Source organism: Pogoniulus pusillus, chromosome 13 (genome assembly GCF_015220805.1).
Source record: "Pogoniulus pusillus isolate bPogPus1 chromosome 13, bPogPus1.pri, whole genome shotgun sequence".
In the NCBI taxonomy this organism is placed as follows: Eukaryota; Metazoa; Chordata; class Aves; order Piciformes; family Lybiidae; genus Pogoniulus; species Pogoniulus pusillus.
The window spans coordinates 9,850,456-9,869,998 of NC_087276.1; the positions used below are offsets into that span (position 1 = coordinate 9,850,456).

General features: G+C 53.7%; 1 protein-coding gene across 3 annotated transcripts; it reads right to left on the minus strand.

Annotated features, from left to right (window-relative positions):
• Nucleotides 1-10,310: 10,310 nt before the first annotated feature.
• Nucleotides 10,311-19,538, minus strand: CRYGS (crystallin gamma S). 3 transcript variants are annotated; one of them, XM_064152927.1, is made up of 3 exons: nt 18,434-18,554; nt 12,419-12,661; nt 10,311-10,719 (listed from the first exon to the last, which is right to left on the minus strand). In XM_064152927.1, exons 1-3 carry the CDS (start codon nt 18,515-18,517, stop codon nt 10,447-10,449), a joined length of 600 nt encoding a protein of 199 aa, XP_064008997.1. In that variant the 5' UTR covers nt 18,518-18,554; the 3' UTR covers nt 10,311-10,446. The 3 variants fall into 3 exon arrangements, with proteins under 3 accessions (XP_064008997.1, XP_064008996.1, XP_064008998.1); XM_064152926.1 differs by lacking the exon at nt 18,434-18,554 and adding an exon at nt 18,576-19,119 and having other exon boundaries at nt 10,312-10,719; XM_064152928.1 differs by lacking the exon at nt 18,434-18,554 and adding an exon at nt 19,155-19,538 and having other exon boundaries at nt 10,313-10,719.
• Nucleotides 19,539-19,543: the final 5 nt, after the last annotated feature.

The window sequence follows — 19,543 nt, forward strand, 5'->3', positions numbered from 1 at the left end:
TTCAAGAAGGTTACAAGAAAACTGCATCTTGCATTACTAATCCTTTATCTTTCATGTTAACAAAGAGATTACTGACATATTTTTGAATGAAAGAAAATAAAACAGCAAATGCATCTAAAGAGCTGTGTAACTTTCATGCAACACACAAATCAGTTGTTAAACGCTGGGGGGGGAGGGGAGAGAAAGGGAGGAGAATGAAGGGAAAATTCATCATGCATTTCCCTTTGTAAAGTGAGCAAACCAACTTTCTGTTGTAAGAGAAACTAGTGGAGGAGCAGAGGATCATAGAATCATAGAATAGACTCATAGAATCAGTCAGGATTGGAAGGGACCACAAGGATCATCTAGTTCCAAATCCCCTGCCATGGACAGGGACACCCTACCCTAGAGCAGGCTGCCCACAGCCTCATCCAGCCTGGCCTTAAACACCTCCAGCCATGGGGCCTCAACCACCTCCCTGGGCAACCCATTCCAGGCTCTCACCACTCTCATGCTCAACAACTTCCTCCTCACGTCCAGTCTGAACCTACCCAGCTCCAGCTTTGCTCCATTCCCCCCAGTCCAGTCACCCCCTGAAGAAAGGCTGAGAGTGTTGTCTGGAGAAGAGGAGGCTGAGGGCAGACCTCACTGCTCTCAACAACTCCCTGAAAGAAGATTGCAATGAGAGGGTTTGGTCTCTTCTTCCTAGTATCAGGTGATAGAAGGAGAGGAAATGACCTGGAACTGTGCCAGGGGAGGTTAGGTTGGAGATAAGGAACAGTCCCTATGCTGCAAGAGTGGTCAGGGATTAGAACAGGCTGCCCAGGGAGGTGCTGGAGTCACCATCCCTGGAGGTGTTTGAGAAATGTGTGGCCATGGCACCTGGGGACATGGTTTAGAATCATAGAATCCTAGAATCAACCAGGATGGAAGAGACCTCCAAGATCATCCAGTCCACCCTAGCACCCAGCCCTAGATAATCAACTAGACCATGGCACTGAGTGCCCCATCCAGGCTTTGCTTCAACACCTCCAGGGACGGTGACTCCACCACCTCCCTGGGCAGCCCATTCCAATGCCAATCACTCTCTCTGCCAACAACTTCCTCCTAACATGCCGCCTAGTGGCCATGCTGGTGTTGGGTCGACAGCTGGGATGGATGATCTTAGAGATCTCTTGCAACCAAAGCAACTCCCTGACTACTCAATTCAAACAGTCCTATCTGTGGGACAAACAGTTGTCATAGGAGACCCAGACAGTGCCTCCCTCTGTCCCACTGTGCCAAATCTGCCCAGAATCAGCCTTTCCGATGCTTCTCTCCCCAGACCTCCCTGGAAATCCTAGCCCTGATCCTCAGCCCTGCTGTTTTTTTTTTTTCCAGGAGAAAGCATCCCTCTGCCTTGGCACGCAGTGGTTCATTAGGCATCCCATAATTGAATTCCCTGACCATTCAGTTCTAAACCCCCTTTGATGGAGAATTAGTTAATTATGCTGGCCCCAGTCTGTTCCTTGTCACGAATTTTGCCCATGTCCCCCAGATATGCCATTGCAGGCTCCTCTTGCATTGTGTCCTTTGAAAGGCGTTGCTGAGCCTTTGAAGCTCTCTTCCCCCCCCCCCCCTTTCCCCCCCTCCCCTTAATGACGCATTGTTCCTTAATAAGTTGCCTGTAACACTTCCCCATTAGGAACTCGCCGTCTGCGCCTCGCTTGGGCTGTGAATGAGCAATAATAACCCCAATGTAATTGATGATGTTGCAGCAGAGCCGAGTGCTAGGAGCTACCTGGAGGATTGGCTGGAGCGGGGCGGGTGGGATGGGGGTGGTGGTGGAGGGGGGGGGAAGAGTGCGGTCCCTGCCCGCCCCTCCCCAGCGCCGTGCCCTTCGCCGTGCTCACCCTGCCAGAAATCCGTTTGACTTTGAGACAGGGACTGAATCCAACCTCCCAGCAGCTGATAAGGGCTGAAGAGATCACAGGTAAGGGAGAAGAGTCGGCGCGGGCAGCTGCCTCTGCCTCCAGCCTGGGAAGGTGGCGGGGAGGGGTGGGGGGAGATGCAGGCAGCGTTTCCTGGGCAAGGTGAGAGGAGATAAGGAGCATCTGGAAGCGTGGCAGGAGAGGAGGCAAACGAGGAGATAAGGTCGAGATGGGGAGATTGCACTCAGCTTGGCTCAGGAAGGAAGGGCAGTATTAATGAGGCATGTTGAGGGGTTCCATGGGGCAAAGGTGGTAGAACCCCTTCTTTCTTCTCCTTCAGGGCTGGAGGACAGATGTGCCTTCTCCAAGCAAGCTGCACCTGAACAAAGGATTTCACTCTGGGACATGGTTCGTCCCAGGCTGGCTGCTGGGCTCAGTGATCTGAAAGGATCACAGGATCACAGGATGGCAGGGTTGGAAGGGACCCAAAAAGATAGAATCATAGAATCAGTCAGGGTTGGAAGGGACCACAAGGATCATCCAGTTCCAACCCCCCTGCCATGGGCAGGGACACCCTAGCCTAGAGCAGGCTGCCCACAGCCTCATCCAGCCTGGCCTTAAACAACTCCAGCCATGGGGCCTCAAACACCTCCCTGGCTCTCACCACTCTCATGATGAACAACTTCCTCCTCACAGCCAGCCTGAACCTACCTACCTCCAGCTCTGCTCCGTTCCCCCCAGTCCTGTCACTCCCTGATATCCTGAAAAGTCCTTCCCCAGCTTTTTTGTAGGCATCAAGTCTGAGCCCAAAAGGCCTTTTCCAGAAGAAACAATTCTGTGATTCCATGGTTTTATATAAGGCCTACCCCAGACTGCCAAAACCAATCAAACAAACAAGTCTTTTCCCCCAAAGCTTTACCCCCAGGCTGTAGCACCATCACCGTGGTGTGGATCTCCACCCAAATAACCTCCCCAGCTGACTGCTGGGCTGCCCAGCTCCTTTAGGCACCCTGACTCCAAGCAGGATGCTGCCCCCCAGCACTCAGATCTCTCTGCCATGTGGACTGTGTCCTTTGCTCTTTCCCCTCCAGAAGAACAGGTCTCATCTCTGCACCCAGGTTGGAGCACTGTCAGGAAAACCTTCCTTGTGATGTCCACCGGGATGCCTCCTTCTGACTCAGGGGGCATCTGCGTGTGGGCTGCTGCTCCTGCCATGGACATCTGCCCTTGCTAAAGCATCCTCTGTAATTCCAAACAGGTTGGGGGACACATACAAAAAAAGCTGAAAACCCTTCTGCAGGGAACCTGCAAACAGGATGTGAGCCCCTGCCAAGCCAGGCAGGAGGGTGCAGGGAGCAGTAATGCGATGGGACAGGTTCCTGCCCTGAGCTGGTCCAGCAGCGGGGAGGTGAAAGGGTTAGAGTTAGGGTGCTCTGCCCACCTCTCCCCTGCTGCTTCCTCTCCCCAGCCCCCTGCTCCCTTTGCAAGGCATAAGGGAGCCTTCTGAGCAGTGCCAGCCCCAGCCTAGCACAGCTCTCTGGCTATGGTGGAATCCGATGTCCAAGAGACCATTCACTCAGGAAGAGACTCAGAATCTGAGCTCAGGTCAGTGGCACAAATGGACTATGTGGAGAAGAATCAGTGCTGGGAACTGTCAGCACCATTTCTTCCAGCACCACTCACCAGAGGCATTGGGCCATGCCCATCTCAGCAGCATTTTTCAAGTTAAAAAAATGACCTAAGCCCAAGAAAGTTTAAACCAAAAGCTCAAGCATCTCCCCTGCCTTCTCCATCCTAAACCCAAAGCTGTTAGTTTGAGATTTCTGGAAGCATCGTTTCGTTTTAACCCCTACCAAAATATCCTTGCATCCTCTGTTCAGCTTGGAGCGGCTTCTCCAGCCCCTCCCAAGCGCCGCTGCCACTGCACATCGCTGCTCGTGGCCCCCCCTTGCACGGTGTCCCCTTTGCTCCTACATCGCTCTGCTCTCAGGTCTCCGGCTTGAAAACTGCTCCTCTTGCGCCTTGTTTCTTCCATTTGCTTCTGTTGCCCTCTGCTGGGCACTGCCAAAGGGATCGTTAAGGGAGAGGCTGGTCCCGTCCCGGGCAGTGCCCTCTTCTCTCTGCAATTTTAGGGGAGCCACAGAGCCTGAGGCTGAGGTGCCACCAGCATCCTGCAGCGGCATGAGGGCATCGGCGCTCACATGTACCAGGGAGACAACTCCCAGGCTACTGCACGCCCTCTCACGGCCACAGTGGACCCAGAACATCTGGCCAAGAGGACGTGTGTGATGGTGAGCAGACCCCAGAGGGGCCTCCAGGACGTGGGTGAGGGTTTGTAGTCAAATCCGAGATAAGAAACAGCTCAGTTCTGCTATTGCATCTTTCTGCACACAGCTTGAAATCTCTGCACATCCAGAGCTGGGCCAGGCTTTGAGCCACCAGCTCAAAGCAGGATGGGCAGAGCTCACCTTGAGCATCATCTCCTGGAATGCTTTGCTTGGTGCAGCTTTTGTCAGCAGGAAAGTCACAGAGTGGTTTGCACAAGAAACAGAAGAGGACATCTGGAAGGGCCACACTGGCAAAACCGAAGTACATCCTGGAATCACTAGCAAGGACCTTCAGACACTGCCCAGGTGCAGTCTAAGGTGGTGGCTGAACCCACAGGGCCTTTGCTTTCAGTGAGGAGACAGTGGGATCAGCAGGATCTAAAGCAGCAGGGCTCAAAGGGAACCAAATGGCAGTGGACACTGCTGGGTCTTGTTCATTAATGACTTCTGCTAGTGGAAGAAAGGTGCATCACCAGCTTGCTGATGCCTCAAGACTGAAGAGCATCAGTGACTCCCAAAGAAGACCCACAGAACTCTATGAGGCCCACTGTGAGCAGCACAAAAGCTCAGGCTATGCCCACAGCAAGCAGCAGGGAGAACTTCTGCTGCAACCCAGGAGCATCACTGCTGGAAAGGTTGGAAGAGCAGGGCGGCAAAGACAGGAACGTGGACTGATGGAGTCACAACCACATTGGCTCTGGCCTGTGTCTGTGGTGCCCACAAGCTTGCAGCATTAGGGCCTGGAAGCAGATGTGGAGGGGCTGGGCAAAGGTGAGTGCAAGTGTCCCACTGGGGCTATGCAGCTCTCGCTGTCTCCCACCCGGGAAGAAACCCAAAGATGTGATGCTCCATGGCAGAGCTATTGGTGCCTCACACTGGATCACTACCAGCCAGCTCAGAGCAGGAACAAGCTGGAGCACTCAGAGGAGTATTCACTTCCAAGCATATCATTTATCTCCTCCAATAAAAAGCCCTCCTCTGCCCAGGTTTTTAGCAACTTAGCATTTCACCAGCTGGACTCAAGGAAGGAAAGGGGAAGAAATTTGAGACCCTTTTCCTTCAGGAACTTCTTTACTGTAAGGGTCCCAGAGCACTGGAACAGGCTCCCCAGAGAGGTTGTGGAGTCTCCTCCTCTGGAGCCTTTCAAGGCCTGTCTGGATGTGTTCCTCTGTGATCTGTGCTAGATTGTATGATCCTGCTCTGGCAGGGGGGTCAGACTGGATGATCTCCTTGGGTCCCTTCCAACCCCTAACATCCTGTGATCCTGTGATCCTGTGATCCTATGATTTCAGCAGCAGAGAGATGCTGCAAAAGCAGGTGGAGTCTCTCCTGTAGGGTGAGGGCACCAGCACCCACCTGCACCCAGAGATGGAAGGAACAGATGGGCCTGCAGGGATGGCTCAGGGAGCAGAAGAAAGGGAAGCTACCATGCCACCTGTCCTCACTGAGGACGTCCTGGGATTCCCCAAGGACAGCCAGCTTCAATGGGGATGGTCTTCCATCCTTCAAAGTGGTGCCACCTCTCCCTGTTCCTCAGGGCCAGCTGGACCTGCCTTTCCCTGGCAGCCGGAGGAAAAGTCTGGAGCAGAGTGGCAGAAGCAGGAAAAGAGGGGGGGATAGCAGCGAGTCTTTGGGCACTAAGGAGATTTAGATGAAGGTGGCTTCACGATTTCAAAGACAACCTGTGGCCCTCAGCCACAGCCAGCGCTGGACTGGCTGAGGAGGGGAGGCAGACGCCTGCCTGCCCGCCCAGCTGCCTCTGCTTCCAGAAGTCCTTGCACACCCGTTGGATTACAGATGATGGAGGAGAAGAACGCCTTATACCAATTAATTCCCAAAGTGTAATTAACATCTGGGCCAGCTCTGCATGATCCCCAGCTGCTAATGAAGCATGGCACCGCTTTAATTCCTGCTACGCTGCACCATCTCCTTATTAAATCCAGGAGCAGGTTCCATCACATTTCCCTTAAAGGGAAAATGGAAAGAGAAAGAAACGGAGCAGGATTTGTCTCAATGAAACGTGATAGATTAGAGTTTGCTGGATAAAGAAAGTCGGGGTGGGGGGAGGGCAGGGGATGTGGAATTTCATAGGTGCGCGCAGGCAGGCGGGCACCGGGATATTCTCTCCTGCAGTGACCTCCTTACACCCCATCCATCAGCCTGGGGTTGGCTTATTCTAACGAGCAGAGCCTTTTCTCGTGTCTAACAGGCCCATCAGACACAATCTGCATGCCAATTACCGGAGCGGACCCCCTGATACTGAGAAATGGAAATTAGCTGTCAAGCCAAGCACGGCAGCGGCAGGCTGCGCTGGGGAGCGCGGGCGCCCTCCGCGCCGCTCAGCTCCGTACGTGCCCCTGCTCCGCCGGCAGCCCTGCGAGCAGGGAGCCCCCGGTGGAGGGAAAGTCATCGAGAAAATGAAGAAAAGCAAGAGAAGCAAAAATAAGAATAATCGAAAATCCACTGCAGTGTTACTTGCGTCCATTGCCACCGTCGAGGGCACAAAATACGCACCAGAGGGCGAGAGGCAGCCAGAGGAGGAGGAGGAGGAGGGAGAGGGAAGGAGTTGGGATAATTGAGTGTTCACAGTGGGGAGATCAGACTGTGCAAGGGAAGGAAGGACACGGGGAGGACACCGTTCAGTTTTGGGCCCCGCTGCATGGAAAAAAAAGGCGTGGGCGGGCTGGGAAGTATCACAGTATCAGAGTATCAGAGTATCAGAGTATCACAGTATCAGAGTATCAGAGTATCAGAGTATCAGAGTATCACAGTATCACAGTATCAGAGTATCACAGTATCACAGTATCATCAAGGTTGGAAGAGACCTCATAGATCATCAAGTCCAACCCTTTACCACAGAGCTCAAGGCTAGACCATGGCACCAAGTGTCCAGACAAGGGCCAGGAGAGCCATCAGGGGCCTGGCAGCATTGCCATGTGAGGAAAGGCTGAGAGAGTCTGGAGAAGAGAAGGCTTAGGGCAGACCTTATCATGTTGACCAGGACAGAAAGGGTGGCTGCTAGGCAGATGGAGATTCCCTTTGTACAAGGAGTCCCATGGAAAAGACTGATAGGGGCAAGTTACTGCTGGGGAAATTCCCACTGGACTCCAGAAGAAAATGTCTTCCCATGAGCACAGTCAGACACTGGAATCATCTCCCAGGGGCAGCAGTGTGGTCCCCTCCATTGGACACTTTGAAGACTCAGCTTGCCAGAGCCAGCTCATTTCAGCTCCACCATCAGCTAGAAAGGTTGGAGCAGATGATCTCTCATCTCAGATGGGGTCTCTTCCAACCTGGTATTCTGTGAGTCTCTGACACGTTACCCTAAGAGCAAACCTGAAGCAGGTCTGGTTCCTCCCATGCTCTGGGGCACTGTAGCACCCCAAATCTGGCTGCTGCAGCTCTGGCACCCACCGCAGGGAGAGATCAGTCCCACCATGCAGAGTGGGGAACTAAGCTGCCCAGGCAGGTGTTCCCCAGAATCAGAGTGGGAGGTGGTTGGTGATGCACTGTCCAGAGCACGTTGACCTTCAAGAGGTCTTCCATCCAAAATGGGCATGGAACAGGCTTCCCATCAAAAACACTGCCTTGCACAGGTAGGAGCCAGCAGCCCCCCAAGGCACTTGAGAGCCTTGCCAGAAGTCAGGGGCAAATGGGGAGCTGCAGTTGGGTGCTGGAAGGGCTGGGTGGTCATGGAGAAATATTTTGGGGAAATAGTTCAATGTTTCAGGGTCGGGCTTGGTGGGGCTCTGAACAACCTGATCTAGTTGAGGAGCAACAGGATGAGAGGAAAACGGCCTCGAGTTGCACCAGGAAGGTTTAGGTTGGATGTTAGAAAAACTTCTTGTCTGAAAGGGTTCTCAAAGACTGGCACAGGCTGCCCAGGAAGGTGACTGAATCCCCATCCCTGGAGGTGTTTGGAAGAGCTGTGGTGCTGAGGGCCATGGTGTAGCACCAGACATGGCAGAGTCAATGATCTTGAGGGACTTTTCCAGCTGAAACAATTCTGTCATTCTATGCCCCTGCTACCTGCAGGGGATTGGACCAGACGACCTCTGGAAGTCCCTTCCAGCCCAGTGCACCTATGACTCTGATATATCCACTAAAACCTGAGGATGCATCCTGCTGACCTGTGATGGAGAGGTGATGGAGGAGATATACAAGGCAGGACAGAAGTGGGTCAGAAAGATGCATCACCCCCTGCAGCAAAGGGCTAAAACACACACAAGGAGCTAAGGTAGGAGGGGTGAATGCAGGGTCATGGCAGGAGAAGGAGGAAGGCAACTCTCTTCAGCCTGCCTTTGTGCTGGGGGAAGCCTGCAGGGTCAGAGATGTCCCTCTCAGCAGCCCCTTCCCACTCCTCACTGGTGGCTGAGGTCCCGAGGGGTGCCAGCGCCGTGGCTTGACAAGCATTCCCTACCCTGCCTCCCTGCTCCGTAATAACCTCATACATCAAGCGGGAGGAGACCATCAAGCATGGCCAGAAGGGCTCTGCTTCCACATCCAGCATCATTATCCCAAGGCCCCTTGGCAGGATATGCAAAGAGGCTGCAGGTCCCCAGGGTGCCCAGGAGGAGAGTGCCCTGCACAGCAGCCATCAGTTGCTCTGCTGTGGGAGGCTGCACCTTGGCATGCAGCTGCAGTGCCAGGCCAGCCTGAGAGCCTGGAGCAGGCTGCCCGGGGAGGTGAGGGAGTCACCATTGCTGGAGGTGTTGAAGAAACACATGGATAAGGCAACCTGGGGACACGGTTTAATGGCCATGGTGGTGTTGGGTTGGACTCAATGATCTCAGAGGGTTTTTCCAACCCAAACAATTCCATGATTCTATCTAGCAGCAACGTGGAGTGCCCCAGCTGGTGGCAAACCGGGCTGACTGGGAGCCTGGTGGCCCCCTCTGCTCCTTGTACGTCTCAGGTGCCTGGGCCCTTTTCCTGCCCTTTGAGACCACTCAGCAGCAACCTCATGTTCCAGAGAAGCTTTCAGAGGCACTGTCTCTGGCCAAATCAAGCCTCTTCTCCCCGTTCCAATTGCCCAACTTGATGCAGTGCTTAGCTCCATTTCAAAGAGCTGCACCCCATGCCTCACATCTACAAGGGACACCCCATACCTGACACCAGGCTGGCAGGGTCCCCAGCATTGCTCCTAGACCCTGCAGCTATCTTTCCTCTGCCTGCTCTGCAAAGTCTGCCTCTTATGTCCATTTCCCACCCCCAGCTCCATTGTCCTGTGCTTTCCAAGAGGGACATGACTCTCCAGCAACAGGACTGCTGCCTGCTAAGGCTCCCCCAGGCTGGGGCATGGGTGCAAATCTCATCCCTTCTCCCTGACCATCAGCTGCCTCTTCTCCTGAGCCACCACAGAGCAGCAACACAGCAAGCAGAGGGACCCTCCCCCTGCCAGCGTCATAGAATGGAAAGGAGTGAAAAGGGACCTCTGGAGATCATTGAGGTCAACACCTCTTGCCAAAGCAGGATCATCTTGACAGGTCTCACAGGAGCACATCCAGATGGGTCTTGAAAGTCTCCAGCTGCGACTTCACAACCTCTCTGGACAGCCAAGGCTCCAGCACCCTCATAGTAAAGAATTTCCTCCTCATGTTTAAGTGGAACTTCCTGGGTTCCAGTCTGTATCCATTGCCCCTTGTCCTATCACAGGGCACCACTGACAAGCGATTGGCTCCTTCTTCTTGACCCCCACCCCTCAGATATTTATAGGTAGTGAGAAGATTCCCTCTCAGCCTTCTCTTCTCAAACAGCTGTTCCAATCCGTTCATCACCCTCGTAGCCGCCGTTGGACACCCCAGTAGTTCCCTGTCCTCCTGAACAGGGCAGCCCAGACCTGACACAATTCTCCAGATGTGGTCACACATCCAGCCTGCTGGCTGGATCAGGACAGGCTGAGCTAGCCACAGCCAGATTCAAAACCAGAAGCCCTGGGAATAGGAGGTCCCACTGCTCCATCAGACTGGCCAGAGGCTGGAGCACAACCTCTGGCTTTGGAGTAGTCTTCCCTGGAGAGGAGCAGTGTGATGGAGGGAAGGGGATGGGGTCAGCCTGGGTGAAGGCGATGCCAAGGGAGGCAGCGAGGGCTGGCAGAAGGTGTTTCTCTTAGAGCAGGCTCAGCTCTGTGCAATCTCCCCGCAGGCCAGGACAGGAAGAAGCAGGACAGGCTGAGCTGAGTGACTCGGTTGCTTTATTGGTGGCCTGCAGCAGCCCGGCCAGGGGGCGCCTCACTCAGCGATGCTGCGGAAGGACTGGACCGCGGGGCTGGCTGCTCCCCACTCCACGGGCTTGCGGTACTCGCCCTTGGGCAGCAGGTACTGCCTGCCCCGGTAGTTGGGGTGCTCGTAGAACACCCAGACGCCCTCCAGCACTCTGCAGGCGTGCACCTCCCGCATGTGCCACTCCTCCATGACGGAAGGGCAGTCTTCGGTGGCCTCGAACATCTGCCCGCCGAAATCTCCTTTCTCAAAGACCTGGATGTGGCCCCGGCCTCCACTTGGCTAGAAAAGGAGGAGAGAAAGATCAGAGTGCCAGGCTTGGGAGGCACCTCTGGAGATCCCAGAATCACAGAAGGTTAAGGGCTGGAAGGGACCTTGAGAGACCATCCTGTCCAACCCTTCTGTGAGGGCAGGATCACCTAGAGCAGGTCACACAAGAATGTGTGCAGGTGGATTTTGAATGTCCCCAGAGGAGACTCCACAACCTCTCTGGGCAGCCCCTTCCAGCGTTTTGGTCGTCCAGTCCAACTCCCTGCTAGAGCAGGGTCACCCAGAGCCGACTGCATAGGAATATGAACACAGCAGAGTGCTGGAAGCAGGCATCAACACATCCCTGGCTCTGACGGTCACCAGCAGATGGGAGCAGAGCTGAGGCATGGTCAGACTCACACCGGGTACAAACCAGCTCTCCAGCACACCAGGACAAGCCTGAACAGTTCACATGAGCACAGTGGGGAGGAGCTGGGGTAACAGAATCACAGAATGTTAGAGGTTGGAAGGGACCTCTGGAGATCGTCGAGTCCAACCCCTCTGGCCAAGGCAGGATGACCTAGAGAAGGTCACACAGGAACACATCCAGATAGGTTTGCAGTGTCTTCAGAAAGAGACTCCACCACCTCTCTGGGCAGCCTGCTTCAAGGCTCCAGCACCCTTAAATTGAAGAAGTTCCTCCTCATCTTCAGATGGAACTTCTGATGTTCCAGTTTGAGCCACTTTACCCTTTGTCCTGTCACTGGGCACCACTGAACAAAGCCTGGTCCTGTGCCCCTGACAGCCACCCTTGAAGTACTGATCAGCATTGATGAGACCCCCTCCTGCTGCTCTTCTCCAGACTTAACAGCCCAAATTCTCTCAGCCCTTCCCCATCAGAGATGTTTCAGACCTCTCAGCATCTTTGTGGCCCTTTGCTGTACCCTCTCTCCAGCAAGTCCCTGTCCTTGAACTGGACAGGACAGAACTGGACACAATACTTCAGCTGTGGCCTCAGCAGGGCAGGGGAGAAGGGGAAGAGAACCTCCCTACACCTTCTGGTTACATCTTGTTGTTGCACCTCAGGATGCCCTTGACCTTCTTGGCCATAAGGGCACACTGCTGCCTTATGGTCACCCTGTTGGCTACCAGGACTCCCAAGTTCTTTACCCCAGACTGAGGCTGACCTCCTGACCTCCAGGGTCTGATCCATGCGGTTATTCCTCCTGAGGTGCCGGCCTCTACACTTGCCTTTACTGACTTCCACTGGATTTCTCCCCACCCAGCTCTCCAGCCTGACCAGGTCACTGCAGATGGCAGCACAGCCTGACTGGGTGTCAGCCACTCCTCCCACTTTGGCACCACCAGCAAACCAGCTGAGGGTCCACTCCGTCCTTTCATCCAGATCACTGACGAAGGTATCTCCAAACAGGACTGGATCCAGTAATGAACTCTGGGCACACCACTAACCACAGGCCTCCAACTGAAGTCTGCCCCACTGACCACAACCCTCTAGAGCTCCTTCCTTCAACCAGTTCCCAATCCATCTCACTGCCCAACCGCCCAACCTGCACTTCTTAAGCCTGGCTGTGAGGATGCCACAGGACCCCCTACAGCCATCCCCTCCAAGGGTCCTGCAGGCCACCAAGAAGGGACCACCCACAAGCATGGCAAAGCCCTGCCAGGGCAGAGGTGTGAATTCCACGGCCCCTTGGCAAGAGGTGACACTTACTATCTGGACGGCTTTGCAGGAGCCGAGGCGGTCGTTGAGGCCCATCCAGTGGTGGTAGTCAGGGTAGTCCCCCCGGGTCAGCACATACATGTTGCCAGAGAAGTTGGGCCTCTCGTAGGCCACCCAGGTGCCCCCGTCCACGCGGATGGAGTTGCAGCGGCTCAGGTAGGTGTGGAAGTCAGGGCAGTCGCTGTCGCACTCATAGCTGCGGCCCAGGAAGTTCTTGTCTTCGTAGAAGGTGACCTGAAAGGCAGGCAGAGGAAGGAGAGCAGGAAGGCTTCTCGTCACCTGCCTGCCTCAGAAAGCCTTCTCGTCACCTGCCTGCCTCAGAAAGCCTTCTCATCGCCTGTCTGCCTCAGAGAGCCTTCTCATCTCCTGCCTGCCTGCCTCAGAGAGCCTTCTCATCACCTGCCTGCCTCAGAAAGCCTTCTCATCACCTGCCTGCCTCAGAAAGCCTTCTCATCTCCTGCCTGCCTGCCTGCCTCAGAAGCCTTCTCATCGCCTGCCTGCCTCAGAAAGCCTTCTCATCTCCTGCCTGCCTGCCTCGGAAAGCCTTCTCATCACCTGCCTGCCTCAGAGAGCCTTCTCATCGCCTGTCTGCCTCAGAAAGCCTTCTCATCTCCTGCCTGCCTGCCTGCCTCAGAAGCCTTCTCATCGCCTGCCTGCCTCAGAAAGCCTTCTCATCTCCTGCCTGCCTGCCTCGGAAAGCCTTCTCATCACCTGCCTGCCTGCCTCAGAAGCCTTCTCATCGCCTGCCTGCCTCCACGTTGTAGCCACCACTTCATTCCACAGCATGAAATCTCTGCCAACAGAGCCCTCCACAGAATCACAGAACTCACCAGATTGGAAAAGACCCTCCAGATCATCAAGTCCAGCCTAACACCTGCCAGCTCTGGAAAGGTGATGTACACTTACTTCCAAAAACCTTCCAGTGAAACATTGCCAAGTCCTAGACCCAGACACCTCCAGCTTGAGAACCTTCCAGATCAGAGAACCATCAAATATTTTTGGTTGTAAGAGACCTTTGAGATCACAGAGTCTGTATGACTCTGCACTCTGCCTGCACATTTATACACTGACTGTACCTTATCACAGAATCACTGAAGCTGGAAAAGACCTCTGAGGTCATCAAGCCCAGCCTATAACCTAACACCATGACATCAGCTAAGCCATGCCACCAAGTGCCACATCCAATCTTCTCTTAAAGACCTCCAGGGATGGTGACTCCACCATCTCCCTGGGCAGCCCATTCCAGTGCCTAACCACCGCTCTCCGTGAGGAAGTGCTTCCTAATATCAAACCTAAACCTCCCCTGGTGCAGCTTCGGGACATGAGTCCCACTGTCAGCCCAGCACTGCCAGGTCACCACTGCTTCACAGCCCTCAGCACCACACCTACACAGCTTTTAAGTCTCTCTAGGGATGGTGACTCCACCACTTCCATGGGCAGCCTCTTCCAGGGCTTGACAATGCTTCTGGAGGAGAAATTTTTTCTTGCTATCTAACCTAAATCCCCTCTGGGGCAAGCTGAAGGCAGTTTCCTCTTGTGCTATTGCTTGTAACTGTACTTACATGAGAGTCACTCATCACAAGCTGCCCTTCACAACAGGGGCTCCTGAACCACTATGTCCATTTTGACTGCAGGCTTGGCTGCTCATGGTACTGTGCCACTCAGCCCACGCCAAAAAAGATATCAGTCCAATGGGAATTGGTCTCAAAGGATCCCTTTAAGCTGCATCCAACCACCAGCCTGTCTTCCATCCTAACAAGAGCTTGATTGCTCACCCCAGGGTCTTCTAGAGCTTAGACCTAGACGGTTGATCCAACGTGGGGCATACTCAGGATGACATTCTACCTTTTCCAGCCTCCCAGCACATACACACTGCTGACTTCATAGATTCAGAGAATGGTCTGGTTTGGAAAAGACTCTAAAAGATCATCCAGTTCCAACCTCCCTGCCATAGGGACACCTCCCACTAGCCTAGGTTGTTCAAGGCCTCATCCAACGTGGCCTTCAACACCCCCAGGGAGGAGGCATCCACAACTTCCCCAGGCAACCTGTTCCAGTGCCTCACTACTCTCAAAGTCAAGAATTTCTTCCTCATCACCAGTCTGAATTTGCCTTCCTCAAGCTTCAGTCCATCCCCTCTAACCCTATCACGACCAGCCCTTTGTTATTTGGCAGCACCTGAGATTGCCTCCACCAGTCCCCTCCAGATGCTCTGGAGGGAAGGTTTCTGGCCACAGTGCTGCCAGCACCTCAGACACAGCACTCTGGAATTCTCTTTTCCCATTACTTTCCCATGGCTTGAGTATGAATGCAGAATCTCCTTCTGCTCCCAGATGTTTGAATTTCAGCTGTCCTTTGGCTGCAAAGCTTCAAACCAGGAGATAAGACTCAAGTCAAGTACAACCTGCTCATTATGTTTGGGTGCTTGGTTTGGGGTTTTTTGTGTTTTGGGGTTGGCTTGGGTTTTTTTATTTTTTGGTTGGTTTGCTTTGGGTTTTTTATTCACTTTGGGTTTTTTATTCACTTTGTGTTTAAAATGTTAGCTACAGCTTTCCTAGAGCTGGTTGGTCACTGTGTCCTATCAGCCTGAGCAGGTGTCTGGGCAGTCAGACTAACCACACAATCACAGCGGGTGGAAAGGAGCTCTGGAGACCACTGAGTCCAATACCCTCTGCCAAAGCAGGGCTACTTAGGGCAGGTTGCACAGGAACACATCCAGATGGGTCTTGAAAGTCTCCAGACAAGGAGACTCCACAACCTCCCTGGGCAGAATGCTCCAAGGCTCCCTTGTAGTAAAGGCTTTTCTCCTCCTGGATTCCAGTTGGCCTCCATTGTTCCCTCTCTTGCCACTGGGCACCACTGAAAAGAGCCTGGGCCCCTCTTGACACCCACCCCTCAGATATTTATAGACATTGATCAGATCCCCTTTCAGCCTCCAGACTAAAGAGCCCCAAGGCTCTCAGCCTTTCCTCATCACACAGCTGTTTCAGTCCCTTCATCATCCTCATAGCCTCTTGCAGTAGATTCTTGTTCCCCTTGTTGTGGTAGGCCTGATAGGCCCAAAATCACAGGCTCACAGGATGTCAGGGGTTGGAAGGGACCCAAGGAGATCATCGACTGCAACCCCCCCTGCCAGAGCAGGACAATGCTATCTAACACAGATCACAGAGGAACACATCCAGACAGGCCTTGAAAGGCTCCAAAGAAGGAGACTCCACAACCTCTCTGGGGAGCCTGTTCCAGTGCTCTGGGACCCTTACAGGAAAGAAGTTCCCCCTTGTGTTGAGGCAGAACCTCTTGTGCTGCAACTTACACCCATTGCTCCTTGTCCTATCCCAGGGAGCAGTGAGCAGAGCCTGTCCCCCCCTCCTGGCAGCCTTCAGATACTGATAAACATTGATCAAATCCCCTCTAAGTCTTCTCTTCTCCAGACTAAGCAGCCCCAGGTCCCTCAGCCTCTCCTCATCAGCCATGCCCTCCACTCCCCTAATCATCCTCGTAGCCCTCTGCTGCACCCTCTCCAGCAGATCCCTGTCCCTCTTCAACTGGGGAGCCCAAAACTGAACACAGTACTCAAGATGAGGTCTCACCAGGGCAGAGTAGAGGGGGAGGAGAACCTCTCTTGATCTGCTGGACACACTCCTCCTAATACACCCCAGGGTCCCACTGGCCTTCTTGGCCACCAGGGCACATTGCATGTCCTGCCTTGCCTAGGCATGTTTTTCTGCTCCACCAGAGAGGCAACCATGAGAAAAGGACACAAAAGGACACAAAAGAACCTGTAGCCACTGAGCCTGGCCTGCCCAGGATCCTGTGCTAAACAAGGCCCACACACTTAGCTTGTGTAAGGCCTCTGCCTTTCCAAATGGGGGTAAAAGTGAGGCTATGGCTTTGCCTGATATGGTAAGCTTTGGCTAAATGCCAGCCTGACTGGCTGCTCTCTGCAGCACCTCTGCTGTAGAGAGTTGGGGCTCTGCAGCCTGGAGAAGAGAAGGCTTCCAGGAGACCTTGGAGTGGCCTTCCACTATCTGAAGGGGACCTAGAAGAAGGCTGGGGAGGGACTATTGAAAGGTCTTGCAATGACAGGATGAGGGGTAATAGGTTCAAACTGGAAGAAGTGAGATTTAAACTAGATGTTAGGGGAAGTTCTTTACAGTGAGGGTGATGAGACACTGGCACAGGTTGTCCAGGGAGGTTATGGCTGCTCCCTCCCTGGAGGTATTTAAGGCCAGGTTGGATGAGGCCTTGAGCAACCTGTTCTAGTGGGAGGTGTCCCTGCCTATGGCAGGGGGTTGGAACTGGATGATCCTTGAGGTCCCTTCCAACCTAGACCATTCTATGATTCAATTAATGTTTCTATATTTTGCTGGTTATTACTAGATCTAGTCAGGGGGTGGCAAGAGTTCTGAGTAGCAAAATCAATAGAGAACATTAATTCTGGAAAAGATTACCATCTCGCATCAATTATCTCCTCTCCACAATGCTCTTCAACTGGGGAGCCCCTAACTGGACACAATACTCCAGGTGTGGTCTCACCAGGGCAGACTAGAGGGGGAAGAGAACCTCCCTTGACCTGCTGGAAACACCTCTAAGATTGCTGAGTCCAACCTTAGAATCATAAAATCAACCAGGTTGGAAGAGACTGCCAAGATCATCCAGTCCAACCTAGCACCCAGCCCTAGCCAATCAACTAGACCATGGCACTAAGTGCCTCAGCCAGGCTTTGCTTCAACACCTCCAAGGATGGTGACTCCACCACCTCCCTGGGCAGCCCATTCCAATGCCAATCACTCTCTCTGCCAACAGCTTCCTCCTAACATCCAGCCTAGACCTCCCCTGGCACAGCTTGAGACTGTGTCCCCTTGTTCTGTTGCTGCTTGCCTGGCAGAAGAGCCCAACCCCACCTGGCTACAGCCTCCCTTCAGGTAGTTGGAGACAGCAATGAGCTCTGCCCTGAGCCTCCTCTTCTGCAGGCTGCACACCCCCAGCTCCCTCAGCCTCTCCTCATAGGGTTTGTGTTCCAGGCCTTTCACCAGCTTTGTTGCCCTTCTCTGGACACGTTCCAGCAGCTCAACATGTCTCTGGAATTGAGGGCTCAAAACTGGACACAGTGCCTTCTACTGAACACCTCCATGACCATTAGACCATGTCCCAAAGCACCACTCACTGCCCAAACATGGCTTTTTGGGGCTTACCTGGGCAGAAAACAGTTTTGCCTTAGCAGCTCTCCCTTTTGGAGCTGCCTCAGCCAACTCACAGCAGCTCTGGTTTCTTTCCACCAGCAGCTGTCAGAAGGAAGCTCCACAAACAGTAACTGCAAACCACAGCTAGCAGTGCCCACTGCCTTCTGAGGAAGCAGAGTAGGGGCAGTGACCCTCTTCCAGGGCAGTCTGCTTGCTTAGGTTGTGGGAGGTCATGTTTTGATTCTCTCCTCTCCCTGGAATGGGCTAGACAAGAGCATGGCACAGAGAAAAGCTGAGATTCATGCTCTTGCACTGCTTTAGCTGCTCCTGAACACTGTGCTGCAGCTCAGCAGCACACAAGACTCCCTGCAGCATGCTCACAGGGCACATGGCCTTCATCAGGGGGAAAGGTAGCAGGTGACTAAGGCTCTCCAAGCAGACAGAGGAGCAGGACACAAATCAGTTACACTCCCCCAGCACCTTCTTTAGGCAGTAGTACATGCAGGCTGTGCCCCTGTCATCTGCACCAGCAGGTTAGAAGCAAGCAGCACCCCATCCTCAGCCTCCAAACCTGCTCACAGCCAAACCACTTTGAGCCAAGGTCCCAGGGAAGCAGAGGCTGCGTGTAGATCTTCCACAGCATCAGCCAGTGCCTACAAACCATTCTGCTACTCAGCCTTCTGCCCGCTCTGGAACTGTGGTCTCCACAGTTTAAAAGGAAGCTAACCCAAAACTCATCCAACAGAGACACAACCAGCCAGAGCCTCTTAACAGCTGCTAAACGTTTCACAGGACAAGCTGGCCACTAGCCCCAAGTTCTCACCCTCCTTTCCCAGGCATTTATCCCTGCCCAGTCCCAACCCTGCAGCAAGGTCTGCATGACAAAGCAGCTCAGCTTTGCTAACATCCAGACCGAAGATCACACCATCAGAGTTGGGTCCCCTCCGTGATGCAGACCACTCCACCTGAAGCTGAACTCTTCTGATCCACCTCCTTCTCCAGCTGACATTCATCTCTGATGATTCCACCAAGTTAGGAGGTTGGCTTGCATCCCTTAGGGAGCCTTTGGTGCTATGGGCATCATTTAGGTGTTTCTCTGTTGCAGCACACCATTTGTTCCCCCATGGAAGGGGGACGTGGCAAATGCCACTGCTGGAAGCTGGATGGCTTCCATGACACCCTGCCCTGCAAACACAGCTGGTCATGCTCACCATGGCCACAGCAGCCTCCAGAGTCAACTTACAAGATGTCAGCTCCTGCTGCACTTTCAAATGTCCCCTGACCAGCTGCTGTGTCCCACCTCCCTTCTCCCACAGAGCCACACCTTGAGGAGACAGCCAAGATCTGGCAAAAGACCTGGGAGGGCTCAGCTCCAGCTTCCCTCCATTGAGGGAGGGATTTGGAGCATCTCCTTTTGCCACCACACGGACAGAGGGGGAAGCTGTCAGTCAGCAAAACAAAGCAGCCGAAGTTTCTCCACCACTTACCCCTGTTCAATTCTTTCCTCCTAGCCACAAGCACCTGGAGACTGCAAACACCCTTACCTTGGTTCCAGCTCTGGACATTTTCCGTCCCAGCCAAGCTCCCCACTGCTGGAGGAATGTCAGAAGCTGTTACAAACAGCCTGGATCTGAGGCACCCTTTTTATAATGGGCTTGTTTGAAACCAGACAGCCGCTTTGTCATGAGAATAGGATCCAAAAATTGAGTCAGTGATTCTGGGGCTGCAGCCCATTTCCAGAAAAGCAAACAGGATTATGGAATAAAGGAAGGCTTCACCATCCTGCCTTTGTCACCATCTGCTGAGTCAGAACACCAAAACTCTGCCAAACGCACTCAAAACATGCAGACCCCTGCCAAGGCCTGGAGAATGGGGAGGGTGGGAGGGAGCATAATTTGGCTGCTCTACTTCACAAGCATGTTAAAACAAAAAG